This window comes from Mesoplodon mirus (genome assembly GCF_964341445.2).
Source record: "Mesoplodon mirus genome assembly, chromosome: 18".
Taxonomy (NCBI): domain Eukaryota; kingdom Metazoa; phylum Chordata; class Mammalia; order Artiodactyla; family Ziphiidae; genus Mesoplodon; species Mesoplodon mirus.
In genome coordinates, this window is record NC_138994.1 from 39798850 (window position 1) to 39817229 (window position 18380).

At 42.0% G+C, this 18380-nt stretch overlaps 1 protein-coding gene across 1 annotated transcript in view; it reads right to left on the reverse strand.

Annotated features, from left to right (window-relative positions):
- The window catches only part of ULK2 (unc-51 like autophagy activating kinase 2), a 66100-nt gene that overhangs the window by 23883 nt on the left and 23837 nt on the right, over nucleotides 1–18380 (reverse strand). The window contains exons 12-14 of the mRNA XM_082605265.1: nucleotides 18201–18289; nucleotides 12111–12282; nucleotides 3629–3689 (exon numbers count right to left, since the gene is read on the reverse strand). Of these exons, the coding sequence (XP_082461391.1) occupies nucleotides 3629–3689; nucleotides 12111–12282; nucleotides 18201–18289 (322 nt within the window). The remainder of the gene's footprint in view (nucleotides 1–3628; nucleotides 3690–12110; nucleotides 12283–18200; nucleotides 18290–18380) is intronic.

Below are 18380 nucleotides of genomic sequence, written 5' to 3' on the forward strand. Positions count from 1 at the left end.
ACAAAGTATCTTTTCCAATCAATCACAAAGGATAGAAACTAGAAATCAACAGCAGAAGGAAAACTAGAAAATCCACAAATACATGGGAACTAAGCAACACAACTCTTAAACAACCTATGGGTCAAAGAAGAAATCTTGGAAAAAATCAGCAAATAACCTGAGAAAAAGAAAAATGAAAACACAATGTACCAAAACTTATGGGATACAGTGAAAACAGTGCTAAGATGAAGTTTGTATCTCACATTCGAAAAGGTCTCAAATCAACAATCTAACTCTGTCCCTCAAGGAACTAGAAAAAGAAGACAACTAAACTCAAAGCTAGCAGAAGGAAGGAAATAACAGGTAGATGGCAGAACATATACAGATTGTGCATCTTGATTTATTCACAACTCTTTTTCTAAGATTCTGGTTGTCTTCCACTTGAGGGAAGGAAATAATAAAGATTAGAGGAGAGGTAAAGAAAACTGAGAAAATGGAAAAACAATAGAAAAAAAATCAAGGAAACTAAGAGTTGGTTTATTTTTTTTAATAAAAAATCAATGAAATTGGCAAACACTTAGCAAGATTAACTAAGGATAAAAGAGAAAAGACTCAAAATCAGAAAGGAAAGAAGGGACATAACTAATGCCACAGAAATAAAAAGGATTTTAAGAGAATACTATGAACAATTGCTTACCAACAAACTGATAACCTAGAAGATACAGAAAAAACTCCTACAAATACACAAACTACCAAGACTGGATCATGAAGAAAGAAAATGTGAACAGACCCATTACTAGTAATGAGACTGAATCAGTAACTGAAAACCTCCCAACAAAGAAAAGTCTAGGACCAGAGAGCTTCACTGGTGAATTCTATCGAACAGTTAAAGACTTAACACAAACACCCAAACTCTTCCAAAAATTTGAAGAGGGGGGAACACTCCCAAACTCATTCCATGAGTTCAGCATTACCCTAGTACCAAAGCCAGACACAGACACTACAAGAAAACTACAGAATATCCCTGATGAAATTTGATGTGAAAATCCTCAACAAAATACTAGCAAACCAAATTCAACAGCACCTTAAAAGGATCAAACACCATGACCAAATGGGATTTACAGTATACCACCATTAACAGAACAAGGACAAAAACCACATGATCATTGCAATTGATGCAGAAAGAGCATTTGTCAAAATCCAACACCCTTTCATGATAAAACCACTAAATTAAATAGGAACAGAAGGAAATTACCTCAATACAATAAAGGTCATATATGAAAAGCCCACAGCTAACAGCATACTCAATGGTGAAAGACAGAAAGCCTTTCTTCTACGATGAGTAATGAGACAAGAATGGCCACTCTCAACACTTCTATTCAACGTAGAATTCCCAGCCAGAGCAATTAGGCAAGAAAAAGAAATTAAAGTCTTTCAAACTGGAAAGGAAGAAGTAAAATTATCTCTGTTCACAGATAACATGACCTTAAATGCAGAAAACTTTAAAGATTTCACAAGCAAAAAAACCCCAAAACACATTAGAGCTAGCAAACTCAGCAAAGGTGCAGGATGCAAAATCAAAACCCACAAATCAGCTGTATTTCCATTTACTAAAAATGAAAAATCCCAAAAGGAAATTAAGAAGACAATCTCACCGACAATAGTATCAAAAAGAATAAAATACTGAGGAGTAAGTCTAACCAAGGAGACGAAAGACTTGTATGCTGAAAACTACAAAACACTGCTAAAAGAAATTAAAGAAGACATCTCATATTCATAGATTGGATGACTTAGTATTTAAGATGTCAACAGTACTACCCAAAGTGTTTTATATGGATCAGTGCAATCCCTATCAAAATCCCAATGGCGGGGAGGGGGAAGGGTAAGCTGTGACAAAGTGAGAGAGTGGCATGGACATATATACACTACCAAATGTAATAAAACAGACAGCTAGTGGGAAGCAGCCGCATAGCATAGGGAGATCAGCTCGATGGTTTGTGACCACCTAGAGGAGTGGGATGGGGAGGGTGGGAGGGAGGGAGACGCAAGAGGGAAGAGATATGAGAACATATGTATATGTATAACTGATTCACTTTGTTATAAAGCAGAAACTAACACACCATTGTAAAGCAATTATACTCCAATAAAGATGTTAAAAAAAATCCCAATGGCAATTTTTGCATAAATAGAAAAATAAAAAAATCTATCCTAGAATTCACATGGAATCTGCAAGGACCCTGAACAGTCAAAATAATCTTGGAAAAGAAGAATAAAATTAGAGGTCTCATACTTCTTTTTATTTTTTTTTTGCTGCGCCACACGGCTTGTGGGATCTTAGTTCCCCAACCAGGGACTGAACCCAGGCCCACAGCAGTGAAAGCACTGAGACCTAACCATTGGACCACCAGGGAATTCCTGGAGGTCTCATACTTTTTTATTTAAAAACATATTTCAGAACTTCTCTGGTGGCGCAGTTGTTAAGAAACTGCCTGCCAATGCAGGGGACACAGGTTCAAGCCCTGGTCTGGGAAGATCCCACATGCCGTGGAGCAACTAAGCCCGTGCACCACAACTACTGAGCCTGTGCTCTAGAGCCCGTGCTCCACAACAAGAGAGGTTACCACAATGAGAAGCCCACGCACCACAACGAAGAGTAGCCCCTGCTCGCCATAACTAGAGGAAGCCCACGCACAGCAAGGAGGACCCAACACAACCAAAAATAAATAAATTTTTAAAAACATATTACAAAGCTACAGTAATCAAAACAGTGTGGCACTGGCATAAAGACAGATCTATAGACCAGTAGAGCAGAACAGAGAGCCCAGAAACAAACATTTGCATACATGGACAAATGATCTATGACAAGGGTGCCAGCACCACTCAATGGAGAAAGGACAGTCTCTTCAGCAAATGGTGCTGGGAAAACTAGACATCCACAGGCAAAAAATGAAACTGGACCCTTATCTTATGCCGTATACAAAAATCAACTAAAAATAGATTAAAGATCTAAATATAACAATATAATATATAACCATATAAAAGTATATGGAGGGACTTCCCTGGTGGCACAGTGGTTAAGAATGCACCTGCAAATGCAGGGGACATGGGCTCAAGCCCTGGTCTGGGAAGATCCCACATGCCGCAGAGCAACTAAGCTCGTGTGCCACAACTACTGAGCCTGTGCTCTAGAGCCCGCGAGCCACAACTACTGAGCCCGTGTGCCACAACTACTGAGCCCGTGTGCCACAACTACTGAAGCCTGTGCACCTAGAGCCTGTGCTCTGGAACAAAAGAAGCCACCACAATGAGAAGCCCCCGCTTGACACAACTACAGAAAGCTGGTGTGCAGCAATAAAGAGCCAACAAAGCCAAAAATAAATACATAAATAAATAAATGCATATTAAAAAAATAATAAGTATATGGAGACCTGTTCCACAACATTGTGGATATACTTAATGCTATTATTCAACTCAAACTGAAAAATGGTTAAGATGGCAGATTTTATGTTTTTTAACACAATTTAAAAAGTTTTTAAAGAATAGATTGTGAAACAAAATAAATTTTACATCAAGAACACAGAGTTCTATAACTTTACTCACACACACAAAAAATATGAAAAAATGTTTAGTGAAATATATGCAAACATACCCTCCACACACCAAGAACTCATTAGAAGCATGTCTGCCAGCAGTGCCCATCGGCATATCATCTAAAGGAAAAAGAGAAAAATACAGTCAGTTCTGCTATACCACCTGTTTAAAAAATGTATATTGTTCCAACATGACTATTAGGAAACAATCTGATCACAGTATGAATTTACCATTTGCTTACGTTGTGATTTTGCCCATGAGTAACAACAGGTGAGCATGGAACACTGCACCCAGCTGAATTCACAGGCTGCCAACATCAGGTCTTTTCAGGGTAAGTATCATACTTATTGCAGTGTATACATATTTCTTCACCTTTTAACATGTGCAAAATCTGTGCTGTTTTTATCATGTTCCTTTTCATGTGCCAAGGACAAAGGTTTTGAGTGTTGTGCTCCTAATCCCAAATTGCCCATAAACTCTGTGGTTTTTACTGAACTACTCTGCAGGGTGTGGTGACTTTTAGGAACAAGTGTGTCACATTCTAGTACAGCTGCCTGTATCCGAAGTCTAATTCACTCTAACGCTGGAGCACCCACACTCCTGCATGACACTCTCCTGTGTCTTGCACGGGTAGCTGAACAAGATGTCATGAAACTGGGGCCTCTTGGACACAGATGCCACAGGCCGTCTTCATGCTCAGATATCATCCGTCTAAGGGAATAGAGCGCAGCTCAGAACACATGGGCCTGTCACCTCTATACCCACTAGATCATACTGCCCTGTGTGACCTTTACATGGCTGCAAAGGTATAATTCATATGTGTTGATGTGAAATAGCAGTGTTGACCAAATAATATAAATTTTTAAAAATAAAATAAACTATGGTAACCTCAAAATACTCAAAAAGGAAAAAAATAATCACAAATATCCTTTTGAACGGCCATACATGGAACTGAGAAATACATTTAAAGTAGGTCACTACTCTCATGAAGCTTACATTCTAGTAGTGAAAGAAGATAATAATACCAGGCAGTGATAAGATGTATAAAAGGAAAATGGGGGCTTCCCTGGTGGCGCAGTGGTTGAGAATCCGCCTACCAATGCAGGGGACATGGGTTCGAGCCCTGGTCTGGGAAGATCCCACATGCCGCGGAGCAACTGGGCCGGTGAGCCACAACTACTGAGCCTGCGTGTCTGGAGCCTGTGCTCCGCAACGAGAGGCCGCGATAGTGAGAGGCCCGCGCACCGCAATGAAGAGTGGCCCCCGCTCGCTGCAACTAGAGAGAGCCCTCGCACAGAAACAAAGACCCAACACAGCCAAAAATAAATAAATAAATTTAAAAAAAAAAAAAGGAAAATGAATCAGGGTAAGGGGATAAAGAGAGGGGCAAGGAAGGAGTCAATTTTAAAGACAATAGTTTCCTATGGAGGAAACGGGGCAGAGGGGACAGGGTTGGAAGCTGGAGTTCACTAAGAGTTCAACTCTTCATTTTGTAGCTTTGAGTTTGGAATCATACATCATTATGAAACAAAATTAAGTCAAAAGAACAAGCCCTAGAAATCAAAAATAAAACGAAGCAATGGAACCTAATCATATATCAACTTGATAGCATAACCACCAGAGGGGAATGAATGCTTTCTCTTTTTTTTTTTTTTTTAAGTTCTTTATTGAGGATTTTTTGTGGAACAGGAGGACTACAGGGGCCTGGAGTTGGGTGTTTCCCGCACCCCCCCCAATTAATTTACTGAGTTTAAAGTCACTTGAAAGCATCCCCAGATTTCCCTGGTGGCACAGTGGTTAAGAACCCACCTGCCAATGTAGGGGACACGGGTTCGAGCCCTGGTCCGGGAAGATCTCACACGCCACGGAGCAACTAAGCCTGTGTGCCACAACTACTGAGCCTGCACTCTAGAGATCGCGAGCCAAAACTACTGAGCCCAAGTGCTGCAACTACTGAAGCCCCCACACCTAGAGCCCGTGCTCTGCAACAAGAGAAGCCACCACAATGAGGAGCCCGCGCACTGCAACAAAGAGTAGCCCCCGCTCACCGCAACCAGAGAAAAGCTTGCATGCAGCAACGAAGACCCAACGCAGCCAAAAATAAAAATAAATAAAATAAATAAATTTATTTTTAAAAAAAGAAAGAATTACAAGGCATATCAAAAGGCAAAAAAAAAACATACTTTTTTTTTTTTTGAGGGGGTACGTGGGCCTCTCACTGTTGTGGCCCCTCCCGTTGCGGACCACAGGTTCCGGACGCACAGGCTCAGCGGCCATGGCTCACGGGCCCAGCCACTCCGTGGCATGTGGGATCTTCCCGGACCAGGGCACGAACCCGTGTCCCCTGCAATGGCAGGCGGACTCTCAACCACTGTGCCACCAGGGAAGCTCCAAAAAAAACACACACTTTGAAGAGACATAGAAAGCATCAGAACCAGACATGGTGAGGATGTTGGAATTATCAGACAGGGAATTTAAAACAAGTATGATTAATATGCTCAGGGCTCTAATGGGGAAAGCAGACAGCATGCAAGAACAGATGGGCAAGGTAAGCAGAGAGGGAAATCCTAAGGAAGATCCAAAAAGAAATGCTGGAGATAAACACTGTAACATTAATGAAGAATGTCTTTGGTGTGCTTATTAGTAGACTGGATGTGTTTGAGGGCAGAATCTCTGAGCAACAGTATTATTTCAAGAGAATCCTTGAAAACCCAAAAACAAAGAGAACAAAGACTTAAAAAAAAAAAACCCAAAAAACAGAATATCCACAGTCCGTGGGACAACTATAAAAGGTGTAACATATGCATAATGGTGATTCCAGAAGGAGAAGAAAGAGGAGCAACAGAAGGAAATATTTGAAACAATGACTGAGAATTTCTGTAAATTAATGTCAGACACCAAGCTACAGATCCAGGAAGCTCAGAAAACACCCAGCAGGGTAAATGCCCCAAACAACTACACGTCAGCATGTCATTTTCAAATTACAGAAAATCAAACATAAAGAAAATATCCTGAAAGAAGCCAGAGGAAAGGAACACCGTACCTACAGAGGAACAAAGATTAAGAATTACATAGACTTCTCCTCAGAAACCATGCAAGCAGAAAGAGAGTGGAGGGAAATATTTAAGGTGTTGAGAGAAATAAACCACCAACTTAGAATTCTTTACACTGCAAAATTATCCTCCAAAATGAAGGAGAAATAAAGACTCTCAGACAAATAAAAATTGAGGGGATTTGTTGCCAGTAGATCTGCCTTGCAAGAAGTTCTTTAGAGAGAAGGAAAATAATATGGATCAGAAAACAACCTACATAAAGAAAGGAAGAACACTGAAGAAGGAATAAGTGAAGGTAAAATAAAAACTTTTATTTTTATTATTATTTTTTAATTGGAGTAAAATTGCTTTACAATGTTGTTAAGTTTCTGCTGTACAATGAAATGAATCAGCTATATGTAGACATATATCCCCTCCCTCTTGGACCTCCCTCCCACCCCCCTGCATCCCACCCGTCTAGGTCGTCACAGAGCACTGAGCTGATCTCCCTGTGCTATACAGCAGGTTCCCACTAGCTATCTATTTTACACATGATAGTGTATTTATGTCAAACCTAAGCTCCCAATTCGTCCTAGCTTCCCCTTCCCCACCATGTCCACATGTCCATCCTCTATGTCTACATCTCTATTCCTGCCCTGGAACTAGGTACATATGTACCATTTTTCTAGATTCCACATATATGCGTTAATATACAATATTTGTTTTTCTCTTTCTGGCTTAGTTCACTCTGGATGACAGACTCTAGGTCCATCCACATCTCTACAAATGACCCAACTTCATTCCTTTTTATGGCTGAGTAATATTCCACTGTATATACGTACCACATCTTCTTTATCCATCCACCTATCATTGGACATTTAGGTTGTTTCCATGTCCTGGTTATTGTAAATAGTGCTACAATGAACATTGGGGTACATGTGTCCTCTTGAATTATGGTCTTCTCAGGGTACATGCCCAGTAGTGGGGTTGCTGGGTCATATGGTAGTTCTATTTTTAGTTTTTTAAGGAACCTCCATACTGTTCTCCATAGTGGCTGTATCAATTTACATTCCCACCAGCAGTGCAAAAGGGTTCCCTTTTCTCCACACCCTCTCCAGCATTTATTGTTTCTAGATTTTTTGATGATGGCCATTCTGACTGGTGTGAGGTGATACCTCATTGTAGTTTTGATTTGCGTTTCTCTAATAATTAGTGATGTTGAGCATCTTTTCACGTGCCTCTTGGCCACCTGTATGTCTTCTTTGGTGAAATGTCTGTTTAGGTCTTCTGCCTGTATTTTAATTGGATTGTTTGTTTTTTTTGATATTGAGCTCCATGAGCTGTTTACAGGTAACAATCTGTTCAAAATAACAACAGCAACAATGTACTCGGTTATGTATGCTTCCCTACATATCTTATGTGTATATATACATACACACTTATGTAGCTTATATATAAGTGAAATTAATGACAGCAATGATACAAGGGATGGGAGGAAGGAATTAGGATTATTTTGTTATTGATACTATAAGAAACCCACATTATTTATGAATGGTATAGCATATTTGAAGGTGGACTTGGATTAGTTACACATGTATATTGCAAATCTAAGGCAACCACTAAAAAAAGTTAAAAAGAGGTATAATTGATATGCTAAGAAAGGAAAGAAAATAGAACCAAAATAAATGCTCAATTAAAACCACAAAAGGTAGAAAAAGAGTGGAAGACAAATACAAGAACAAAGATCAAGGACAACAGAAAACAGTAATGAATATGGTAGATACTAATCCAGGTACAGCAATAATCACTTTTAACATCAGTGGTCTAAATGCACAATTAAAAGATAGAAATTTCAAAGAAGATACACAGATGGCCAACAGGCACATGAAAAGATGCTCAACATTGCTTATTATTAAAGAAACGCAAATCAAAACCGCAGTGAGGTACACCACCTCACACCAGTCTGAATGGCTACCATCAAAAAGTCTACAAATAATAAATGCTGGAGAGGGTGTGGAGAAAAGGGAACCCTCCTACACTGTTGGTGGGAATGTAAATTGGTGCAGCCACCATGGAGAACAGTATGGAGGTTCCTCAAAAAACTAAAAATAGAGCTACCATATGATCCAGCAATCCTACTCCTGGGGATATATCTGGAGAAAACTCTAATTCAAAAAGATAACATGCACCCGTATGTTCATAGCAGCACTATTCACAATGGCCAAGACATGGAAACAACCTAAAGGTCCATCAACAGATGAATGGGTAAAGAAGATGTTGTACATACACACAATGGAAATCACTCATAAAGAAGAATGAAAAATGACATTTACAGTGGCTGGATCTAGAGATTATTACACTAAGTGAAGTAAGTCAGACAGAGAAAGACAAATACCATATATCACTTATATGTGGAATCTAAAAAAATGATACAAATGAACTTATGTACAAAACAGAAACAGATTCACAGACATAGAAAACAAACTTATGGTTAGCAAAGGGGATAAGGAGGGATAAATTAGGAGTTTGGGATTAACATATACACACTACTGTATATAAAACAGATAACCAACAAGAACCTATACTGTATAGCACAGAGAACTCTATTCAATATCTTGTAATAACCTATAATGGAAAATAATCTGAAAGAGAATACATATATACATATATGTATAACTGAATCACTTTGCTGTACACTTGAAAATAACACAACATTGTAAATTAACTATACTTCAATTTAAAAAAAAGTAGGAAAGGGGGAGGGGGAGCTGTACAGATGAGCCACGAGTCCCACCCACAATGCAGGAGCTGCAGTCCCCTTCAAAAAAAAAAAAAAAAATCAGTGGCTTCCAGGGGTTAGGTGGGGAGAAATAAGTAGGTAGACCACAGAAGATTTTTAAGGCAGTGAAAATGCTCTGTATAATAACAATGGTGGAAACATGTCATTATACATTTGTCCAAACCACAGAATGTACACCACCAAGAGTGAACTCTAAAGTAAACTGTGGACGTTAGGTGATTATTATGTGTCAATGTCGGTTCATCATTGGTGACAAATGTACCACTCTGGTGACTGATGATGACAATGGGGGAAGCTATGCAATGAGGGGTACATAAGGGTATATGGGAAATCTCTGTACCTTTCTCTCAATTTTGTTGTATAACCTAAAACTGCCCTAAAGAATTAAATCTTAGCGAGCTCCCTGATGGACTAGCAGTTAGGGTTCCAAGCTTTCACTACCGTGGCCCAGGTTCAGTCCCTGGGTGGGGAAATGAGATCCCGCAAGCCGCGTGCCGTGGCCAAAAAGGAAAAATTAAATATTTTAAAAAACTATCTTATACATATGATATACTTCACAATAAAAAATTTTTACTAATTACATGGCAGGGTGTGGTCAACCGTAACAAATGCTGTGGATACATCAAAAAGATGAGGACTGAGAAATGACCCCTGGGATTTGGCAGCACAAAAAGACCTCGACAGGAGCAGTTTTGGAAAAAAATAAATGTTTTTAAGACAACATTTATACAAATACAAAAAAAAAACAAAGGTAACTTGAATAAAACAAAAGGTGTGAATGTCCTTTATGTAGAAAAGTATAAACATCCATCAAAACACACTAAAGAAATCTAAGTAAGTGGAGGAACAAACACACAAACATTCTTGAGTAGACAATTCTCTAGGTCCCTGAATAGGTCTTAGAGAATCAATACAATGCTGATCAAAATCCCCAAATGGTTTTCTGTAGGATTTTCAAGTTGAAATTAAACTATATGGCGGGGGGAAAGGGGGCCAAGAATAGCCCGGGTGACTCCACAGAATTCTAGGATGCTCCCCACCATCACCTTCCACCCCATCTACGCACACACACTGAAACAAATCCTTTACATAAGCCTGATATGACAAGTCTGGAACTGCATATCAGTGTAGAAAGGACAGAATATTCAATAAATAATGCTAGGGTAATTGATAGAGCCCTTATTCCATCTACACAAATTAATTCCAGGTAAAGTTAAATATGAAAAAAAACCATGAAAATCTTTAGAAGGCACCATGATAACGTTGGGGCAGCATGGCAGAGGTGTTAGTGGCTACAACTTGCTTATACCAATATTTTATAGAGCTGAAGTTGTACATATCTAGAGCATCCATGTGGAAGAAATTCTGGCACAAGGACATCTGTTATAACACATTTTGAACAGTAAAAAGATAGAAATGTTCCAAGTCATAATCAGTAGGGAAATGGATAAACTATGGTTTAGTTGTACTATAAATATTATATATTAAAATGAACTAGATACACACCTAGATATAGATCTAGATACACAGCAAAAATATGAATAAAAAAGCAAACTACAGAAAACAATATTCTATATAACATTTACTTGAAACTAAAATCATAAAAATACTATATGTTCTTTATGGATACAGGGGCATATTAGAATTACAAATCAAGGGGAAGAATATATCTCTGGCAAGAGAAGAATGATGCAAGGTACTCTGGCTGTACCTACGGCATTTTATACCTTTAAAAAGACATCTAAAACATATATGGCAAAATGCTGACATAAATAAAATTAGCGCGGTGGATGATTTGGGTATCTGCCGCGTTATTTTGTTTTGAAATATTTCACAATTTAAAAAGTTTTAATTACCTTTTTAGTGAAATAAAACCACCACACAGGATGATTTTTAAAGTCAGCTCCCATCTCTCATCACACGGATCAGGGCCCTCCGCTTGCCTTATGTGCCGTGTGTTTCCCCTGCCCCAAAGCATGTTTGGTCTAGGGCCACAGCCTTCACAACAGCCAGCACAGGGGTGAACGTAAGCAGCTACTAAATACGTATTTGACAAACAACTAGAGACCTCTTGATACAAACGTCTCCAACTTTCTACATCTGCACACAGTCAACTGGGTACTGTTCACTTGTTGAAAGTAATCAAATTTCCAAACCATGTTTCCGTCCTTTTTCATGGTTTTGTCTAACTTCTCTTTTTGTAGGTTTTCTGGTGCCCTTCACTGTTCCACAGAACCCTGACTGTATTTAGTCAGCTTGGATTCTGCCTCCCTTATAAAAATTCTTCCTGTAAATTTATGAGGCTCATTCCTGAACTCAGGCCAGTAGCTCCTGAAGCACCATCCAGACTGTTTTTAAGACCCTTTGACTCTCAGGTTTTTTCCAAAAGAGGTCTTCCTTTAATTCCTTTCCTTAAATTTAATTTCTCTCATTATGTTAGCTTCTCTATTCTTTTCTGTTTGGGTACAAACAGAATTTGAGATCATTTCCTACAAAGTTTTCATCTACCTTCAGAATCCAAGGTTACTGTCTTATAGAAGATGACTGAGATTACAGGAAGGTAGGTAGATAGTTCTGGGAATTCCATCAACTAAATAAAATGTCCATTTGAAAAGGTGTCCTACACAAGACAGCGTGATATAAAGGTTAAAAAATGCTAGTCTAGTAAATTCAGAAATATAACGTGTACAAGCAGAAAAGATTCTCACATGAGTGGTCTGACGAGGTGTTGTGTGGAACCAAAACAAAGTCATCCGTGTCACAAGAAGAGCTCTTGCTACTAGCACTGGCGGACCCTCTGGGCACCTGCAGGGAGCTGGGGGGGCCCAGCGGTGGGGAGGGTAAGCTTTCCTCCTGAAAATGCTGCACATCTGGAAGGGACTAAAATTAACAACATAAAATTAAAAGTGCCCTCACAATAAAATGCAAGTCAGAATAGCCATCAGACTAAGGAATATTTTTTTCATGAAAGTGGCATAGAGTTCAATTCCATTTAAGGTTTAAAAAAACCTCTCTTTGGAAAATCTTTCCCTTAGAAAAGCACAGTTTAAAGTGTCTTTGCATAACAACTTCTACAATGTTTTCCAAGAATGATACTTAAAAATACATCATACCCAAACAACAACAACAACAACAAAAAAACCCCATTATACCAGTTATCACATGTACACGCCGCCTCTCCTGAAATGGTCGAGGTGAGTTTTTATCATCTCCACATCCCCGTTTCAGCACATGGCCTAGCAAAACAGATACTCAATACCCGTTTACTTAATGACTAAAACAAAACGTCCAGGGACTTTAAGTTAATGACATCCTGCACACACAAAGTTTTAAATCTCCAATGAAGAAAACATTATAAAAGGGAAAGCAAGAGACCCATGTTCACAGTAAGGATAAGGGCACGTAAGCACAGAGATTATTTACACTTGCAGAGGAGAGATTTAGAAAACCTTACAGGCGTGCGTGTGTTCCTTTTGTGTTCTTTTTTGTCAGGGGAAGGAGTTGATTTGTGGGAGACAGGACAGGAAGGGAAGAAAAGCATATAGAGATATTTAAAGATACGTGGGTGTAAGTAGCTATAGACCTCTTGACACTTGCCCACTTCAAGGACACTAGTGACAACTCTAACTGAATGTCTTCAACATACAATAGTTTCCTAAAACAATGAACTTCATAATTTATTGTGTTAGGTCCCCATTACCATGTTTAACCTTTGTTTCTATTTAAGAAAAAGAAAAATACTACATAATGCTCTTTAAACCCCAGTCTTAAACTGCTAGTGCTCTTCTGAATGTCACTGAGCAATGAAATCAGTCTCAAATCTCCTTATCACTTCTTTGTGTGTGTGTGTGTGTATGTGTGTGCGTGTTTGACATACACATGATATAAATTCTCCTTATCACTTTCTGAAGAGCACTTATGCTTCAAGCACTTATGCACTTATAAAGAGAGAGGAAGATCGAGGGACTAACACTACGGAGCACCTACCATGGGCTAGGCACTGTTAAGAGCTTTCCGTGTATTATCTAACTTCAGCCCTGTTCTGAAATCCATTTCATATGTAAATAAACAAAACTCAGAAGATTAGGAAATCTGCCAACTGAAGAGCAGTTAAGCTGGACTGGATTCCAAGTATCTAACTCCACGATTTCTTTCCAGTGCCATTTCTTTCCAGGCAGGAACTCTCTCAATTTCTTCCTTTGCTATTATTTATAAAATCACCTTCATCCACAACCACTTGGGTGGAAGAGATGCTTCTTGCATTCAAAGCTAACCTCTCCACTAATTCTCCCCACCTCCTCAAGGACCCAGATCACTCCCCTATGCTCCTGACACTTTCACCCTCTCCCTTTATTCTGGCTTTTTTCCCCTCTGCACACAAGCATGTTTAATTTTTCCACATCTCAAATCAATGCAGCCCTCTCAATTACCATCTTCTCTCCCTTCTTCACTTAACAATGTTTCTTGAAGCTTCAGTCTTCACTGACCCCAATTCCTCACCCGCTGTGTGTCGCCTAATCCACCATAATCCACTTCCTGCTTTCAACCCTCCACCAAAACCACCTTTATTAAGCTTACTGGGGACCCCTTTGGCCGCATTCTCCGGAGGCTCCTCTATGCCTTAAGTTACCTGACTCTGCAACTCCGACACTGTGGGCTGCTCTTCTCCTGACCCACCGCCTCCATTCAGTGACCCTACTCTTTTGCTTTCCCCGCTACTTCTTAGTCTCCTTTGCCCCTTGACAGGGAGGAGTGGCTTGCAGGATTCCCCAGGGCCACCCTGGGTCTCCACTCGGCGCTCCTCGTAGCCTCACCTGGGGTCACTCTCACCTTCCTGCCTCAGCTACCACTGCCAGAGTGACGACTGCAGCCCTGCCTCTCCCAGGCTGCCCCCGCGCCTGCACACCACCAGCGCATCACATCTGTGCTCCCTCGCTGAGTGGCTCCATCTAAGTCCACCCACTTGGTTCCCATCAAGATCATCCTCTTCCTTAGGTCCCAAGTTCAAGCAATCTCCAAGCGCCACAAACTCTTCACCTTGCGCTTCCTGGCCCCTCGTCTTCCCCTTTCCTACTGCTGACTTACTTCAGGCCCTCATTCTCAATAAAAACAAAGCAAAACCAAAACCAAACCAAAAAATCTGCAATGGTCACAGGTTGTTCTCTTTGATCTAGTAGAGAGGCTGCTCTCCTTGTCCGATCCAATCCTCCACCTGCTTACAGAGGAACTTATTTGCTAAAACACAGTGGATCAGATGACGCCTCCGCTTAAGATCTCTCAAATGGCTCACCACAGAAAGTCTGGCCTCCTCTGCTCAGTGCCCAAATTCTGCCAAGACACAGCCTCTCCCTACCCTTCTGGCTCTGCTTTCCCCTCAGCACATCACCAATGCTCTCTGCACCCTACAGACTGAACTGTCAGAGAAGCCTGTCCAACAGAGCTTCCTGCAACGATGGGAGAGTTCTGTTCTATCCAGCGTGGTGGCCACCAGCTACATGTGGCTATGAGTAGTTGAAATGTGGCCGGGGAGACTAAGGAGCTGAACTTACATTTCACTTAATTCTAATAAACGTTATGGCCAAGGACGGCTACAGATTCCTTCAGCGGGTCACCATTCCACAGGGATTCCTCTGCTTACAACACCACTCTTCTACAAATTCACCGTGCTTACTCTTCCTTCAAAACTCAGCTCAAGGGCTTACCTGGTGGCGCAGTGGTTGAGAATCTGCCTGCCAGTGCAGGGGATATGGGTTCAAGCCCTGGTCCGGGAAGATCCCACATGCCACGGAGTAACTAAGCCCGTGCACCACAACTACTGAGCCTGCACTCTAGAGCCTGCGAGCCACAACTACTGAGCCCCTGTGCCACAACTACTGAAGGCAGCCTGCCTAGAGCCCGTGCTCCACAACAAGAGAAGCCACCGCAATGAGAAGCCCACGCAACACAACGAAGAGTAACCCCCGCTCGCCACAACTAGAGAAAGCCTGCATGCAGCAACGAAGACCCAATGCAGCTGAAAATAAATAAATAAACAAACAAAAACAAAAAACTCAGCTCAGTGCCTCTCCTGAGCATCTTTGCTGGCTTCTTAGTCTGATTTCATGCCCCTCATCCACACTCCCACAGGCAGTAAAGGCGTGTATACATATGCTTCTATAGCGATGCTTTACCTGCCTCTTCTCCACACAATTAAACTAAAAGCTCCTCAATGAAGGGATCTGGTCATATCTTCCACTGGTATCAACTGAAACTTCACATAAAGTAGGCATTTAATAAATGTGATTAAAGTGATATTCAAGAGATACTATCTAAATAGCATTTAGCCTATAGCTAGTATCATAACTAAAAGAGTGATTTGAGTTTTTTGTTACAGAGTTTTTGTTTTTCACCTTTCAAAGATTTCTCTGGAATGAAGTAGCAGCTGGATATTTGTGTGAGAATGTAAAAAAGAGAATGTTACGTGGGCATGCCTGCATGCATCCACCCTCAGTACAAGAGTCTGCTGCTGCCCTAGGAAGGAAAGCAGTGCCTATAGGAGGTCCTCTCACTTTTGCAGACTATGTCGAAAGCAAGACCTATCAAACCATCCCATTTTCTAATCTCACTAACTGGAAACTACATTACATTACAGTACATTACATTACAGTACATTACATTACATTATTCCTGCTCTCCTCTGATTTCCAGATTTCCTTGTTATTTTCACTTCAAGCATTAGCTTCTCATAAAGGCCTTCTAAAAAAGGTTTTTCCGGGCCTCCCTGGTGGCGCAGTGGTTGAGAGTCCGCCTGCCGATGCAGGGGATACGGGTTCGTGCCCCGGTCTGGGAGGATCCCATATGCCGCGGAGCGGCTGGGCCCGTGAGCCATGGCCGCTGGGCCTGCGCATCCGGAGCCTGTGCTCCGCAACGGGAGAGGCCACAACAGTGAGAGGCCCGCATACCGCAAAAAGAAAAAAAAAAGGTTTTTCCACCAAAGTTCTGAGCATCTAAGCATGTCTCCCCTCCCCCGCCCCTCGCCCCTCCTCCTGAGAGCACCTGTTCCGCTCTTCCCAGCAGCCCAAGACGCGCTGCTGTCTTGCACTCCCTTTCAAAGCATCCCCATCCAACAAAAGCCCAGCACACTCTGTCCAGTCAAAGCACTTCCCAGCTGCGTCCCTCCTGGCGGCCCCTCTCTTTCTCCTCCCTTGGGGTCCTACCATCCCCCAGGCTTCCCCACACTCAGGTTCTCCCCTGCTGTCCTTCTCCAGCACTATCTCTGCTTTTCACACCACATGTCACCTTGTATCACATATGTGCTCCATCACGGTAGCTACAGTTATCAAGTACTCACTACATACTACCACCCACTCCCCTTCAACCAGAGGTTAACCAGGCCTCTGTAACCTACGTTACAGACAAGGAAGCTCAGCTCAGCCTGGGAACTGACCTGCCCCGTAGGATATAGTGAGCAAGCAGCAGGGCCAGCGCTGAGGCTGGTCCTGCCCGGCTCCAAACAGAGCCTTCGGTCTTTCCCTGCAGTTCCTCTGCATTTCTCCCCAGTCGCTCCAAATCCAGTGTTTTCCTATATTCCAGACTGAAACTGGAAATATACAACACTTTTTTCCCCTCTTAGTTTTTTTAAATTCATGGGAATGTAATGTAAGTCTTATTAGTCCATCTGCTTTTTCTATTTGGTTTGAGTCTGCAGGGCTGTGCAGAAAGGTTTTTTGCCAGCTTTAGAACTCATCCGTTTGCAACAGGCTGCTGCAGCACCTGCTTTCACTGTGGGGTTCTGGGTTTCCCTGGAAAATAAGAATAACAGCACTTGCCACTTCCTGAGTATTACTGTGTGCCAGGCACTGGAACAGGTGCTTTTGCTCATTTATCCTTAAAAAACTCCATGAAGTGGGTAAATTATACCCACTTTACTTATGAGAAACAGGCTCAGAGACATTGAGTCACCTGTCGTAGGTAACATGGCAAGTCAGGGATATGGAAGCTCCAAGCCCCAGACTCCTAAGCCTCAAGCTGCTAATCACCCAACCAGCTCCCTCTGCGATTCCCCGACCCCTCTGCCAGCAGAATTCAAGAAATGCACGTCTGCCAGGCCAGTCTGGAAAATACCTGCAGTGGCTGACACAACGGCCCCTGGACCTTGGCTTGTGAAAAGTCTCAAGGTCACAGCCCTCTCAGGCAGCAAGAGAGACATGGGGGAAAGTCCAGAAAAGCACAGAAGTCAGAAAGGCAAGACCTGGGAGAGCAGAGCAGAAGGAAGGAATGACCAGAAGTGGCTGTAAGTTCTCAGGATCAGGAAGAAGCACTGAGACTGCAGGGAAGATGGCCGTGGGGTGCACGGCTCGGGCAGCCCTGGGGAGGGAAGAGCCTGCAGTGGAGCCGGCTCACAGGGCCAGTCACCATGACTACGGGGCCTAAGGCAGTGAAGTCCACTCAGAGGGCACTCGTCCACCACTGCAAGTTCTATGTACGATAACTGTCCAGACCGATGTTTATGACATTCATGAAACAAATGCGAATTACCTATCTACGTGTCACAGTGACATCTTTCCCCACCTCACTGGTCACGAAAGGGTGAGAGTACTGTGTCCACCAGTCAGAGGGGACACGTCTTGCTGAAGTGTGCACAGCCATATAAGGCAGAGTCCAGACCGAGGGCCTCAACAACAGCGCTCTTTGCCCAGGCCTCAGCTGCGCTAGGAAACTCCACACATAAAGAGAATACCCACGACATATCTGCAGGCTCTGTGAGCAGATGAAATAACACAGGCTCTAACGTTACCTTTAATACAACCAGTACTTACAGGTGGAGAGGCGAAGCGACAGGATGGAGAGCTGCTACAGGGACCTTCAGAGGCGGAGCCGGCGTACATGGGCACCGGGACCGGGGAGGCTAGGGGAGAAACACCGACGAATGGAGTGCGATTACATGAGCTGTCCACTAGCAAACCTGTCACAACTACTACAGCTTTGTGTTGGCCAAA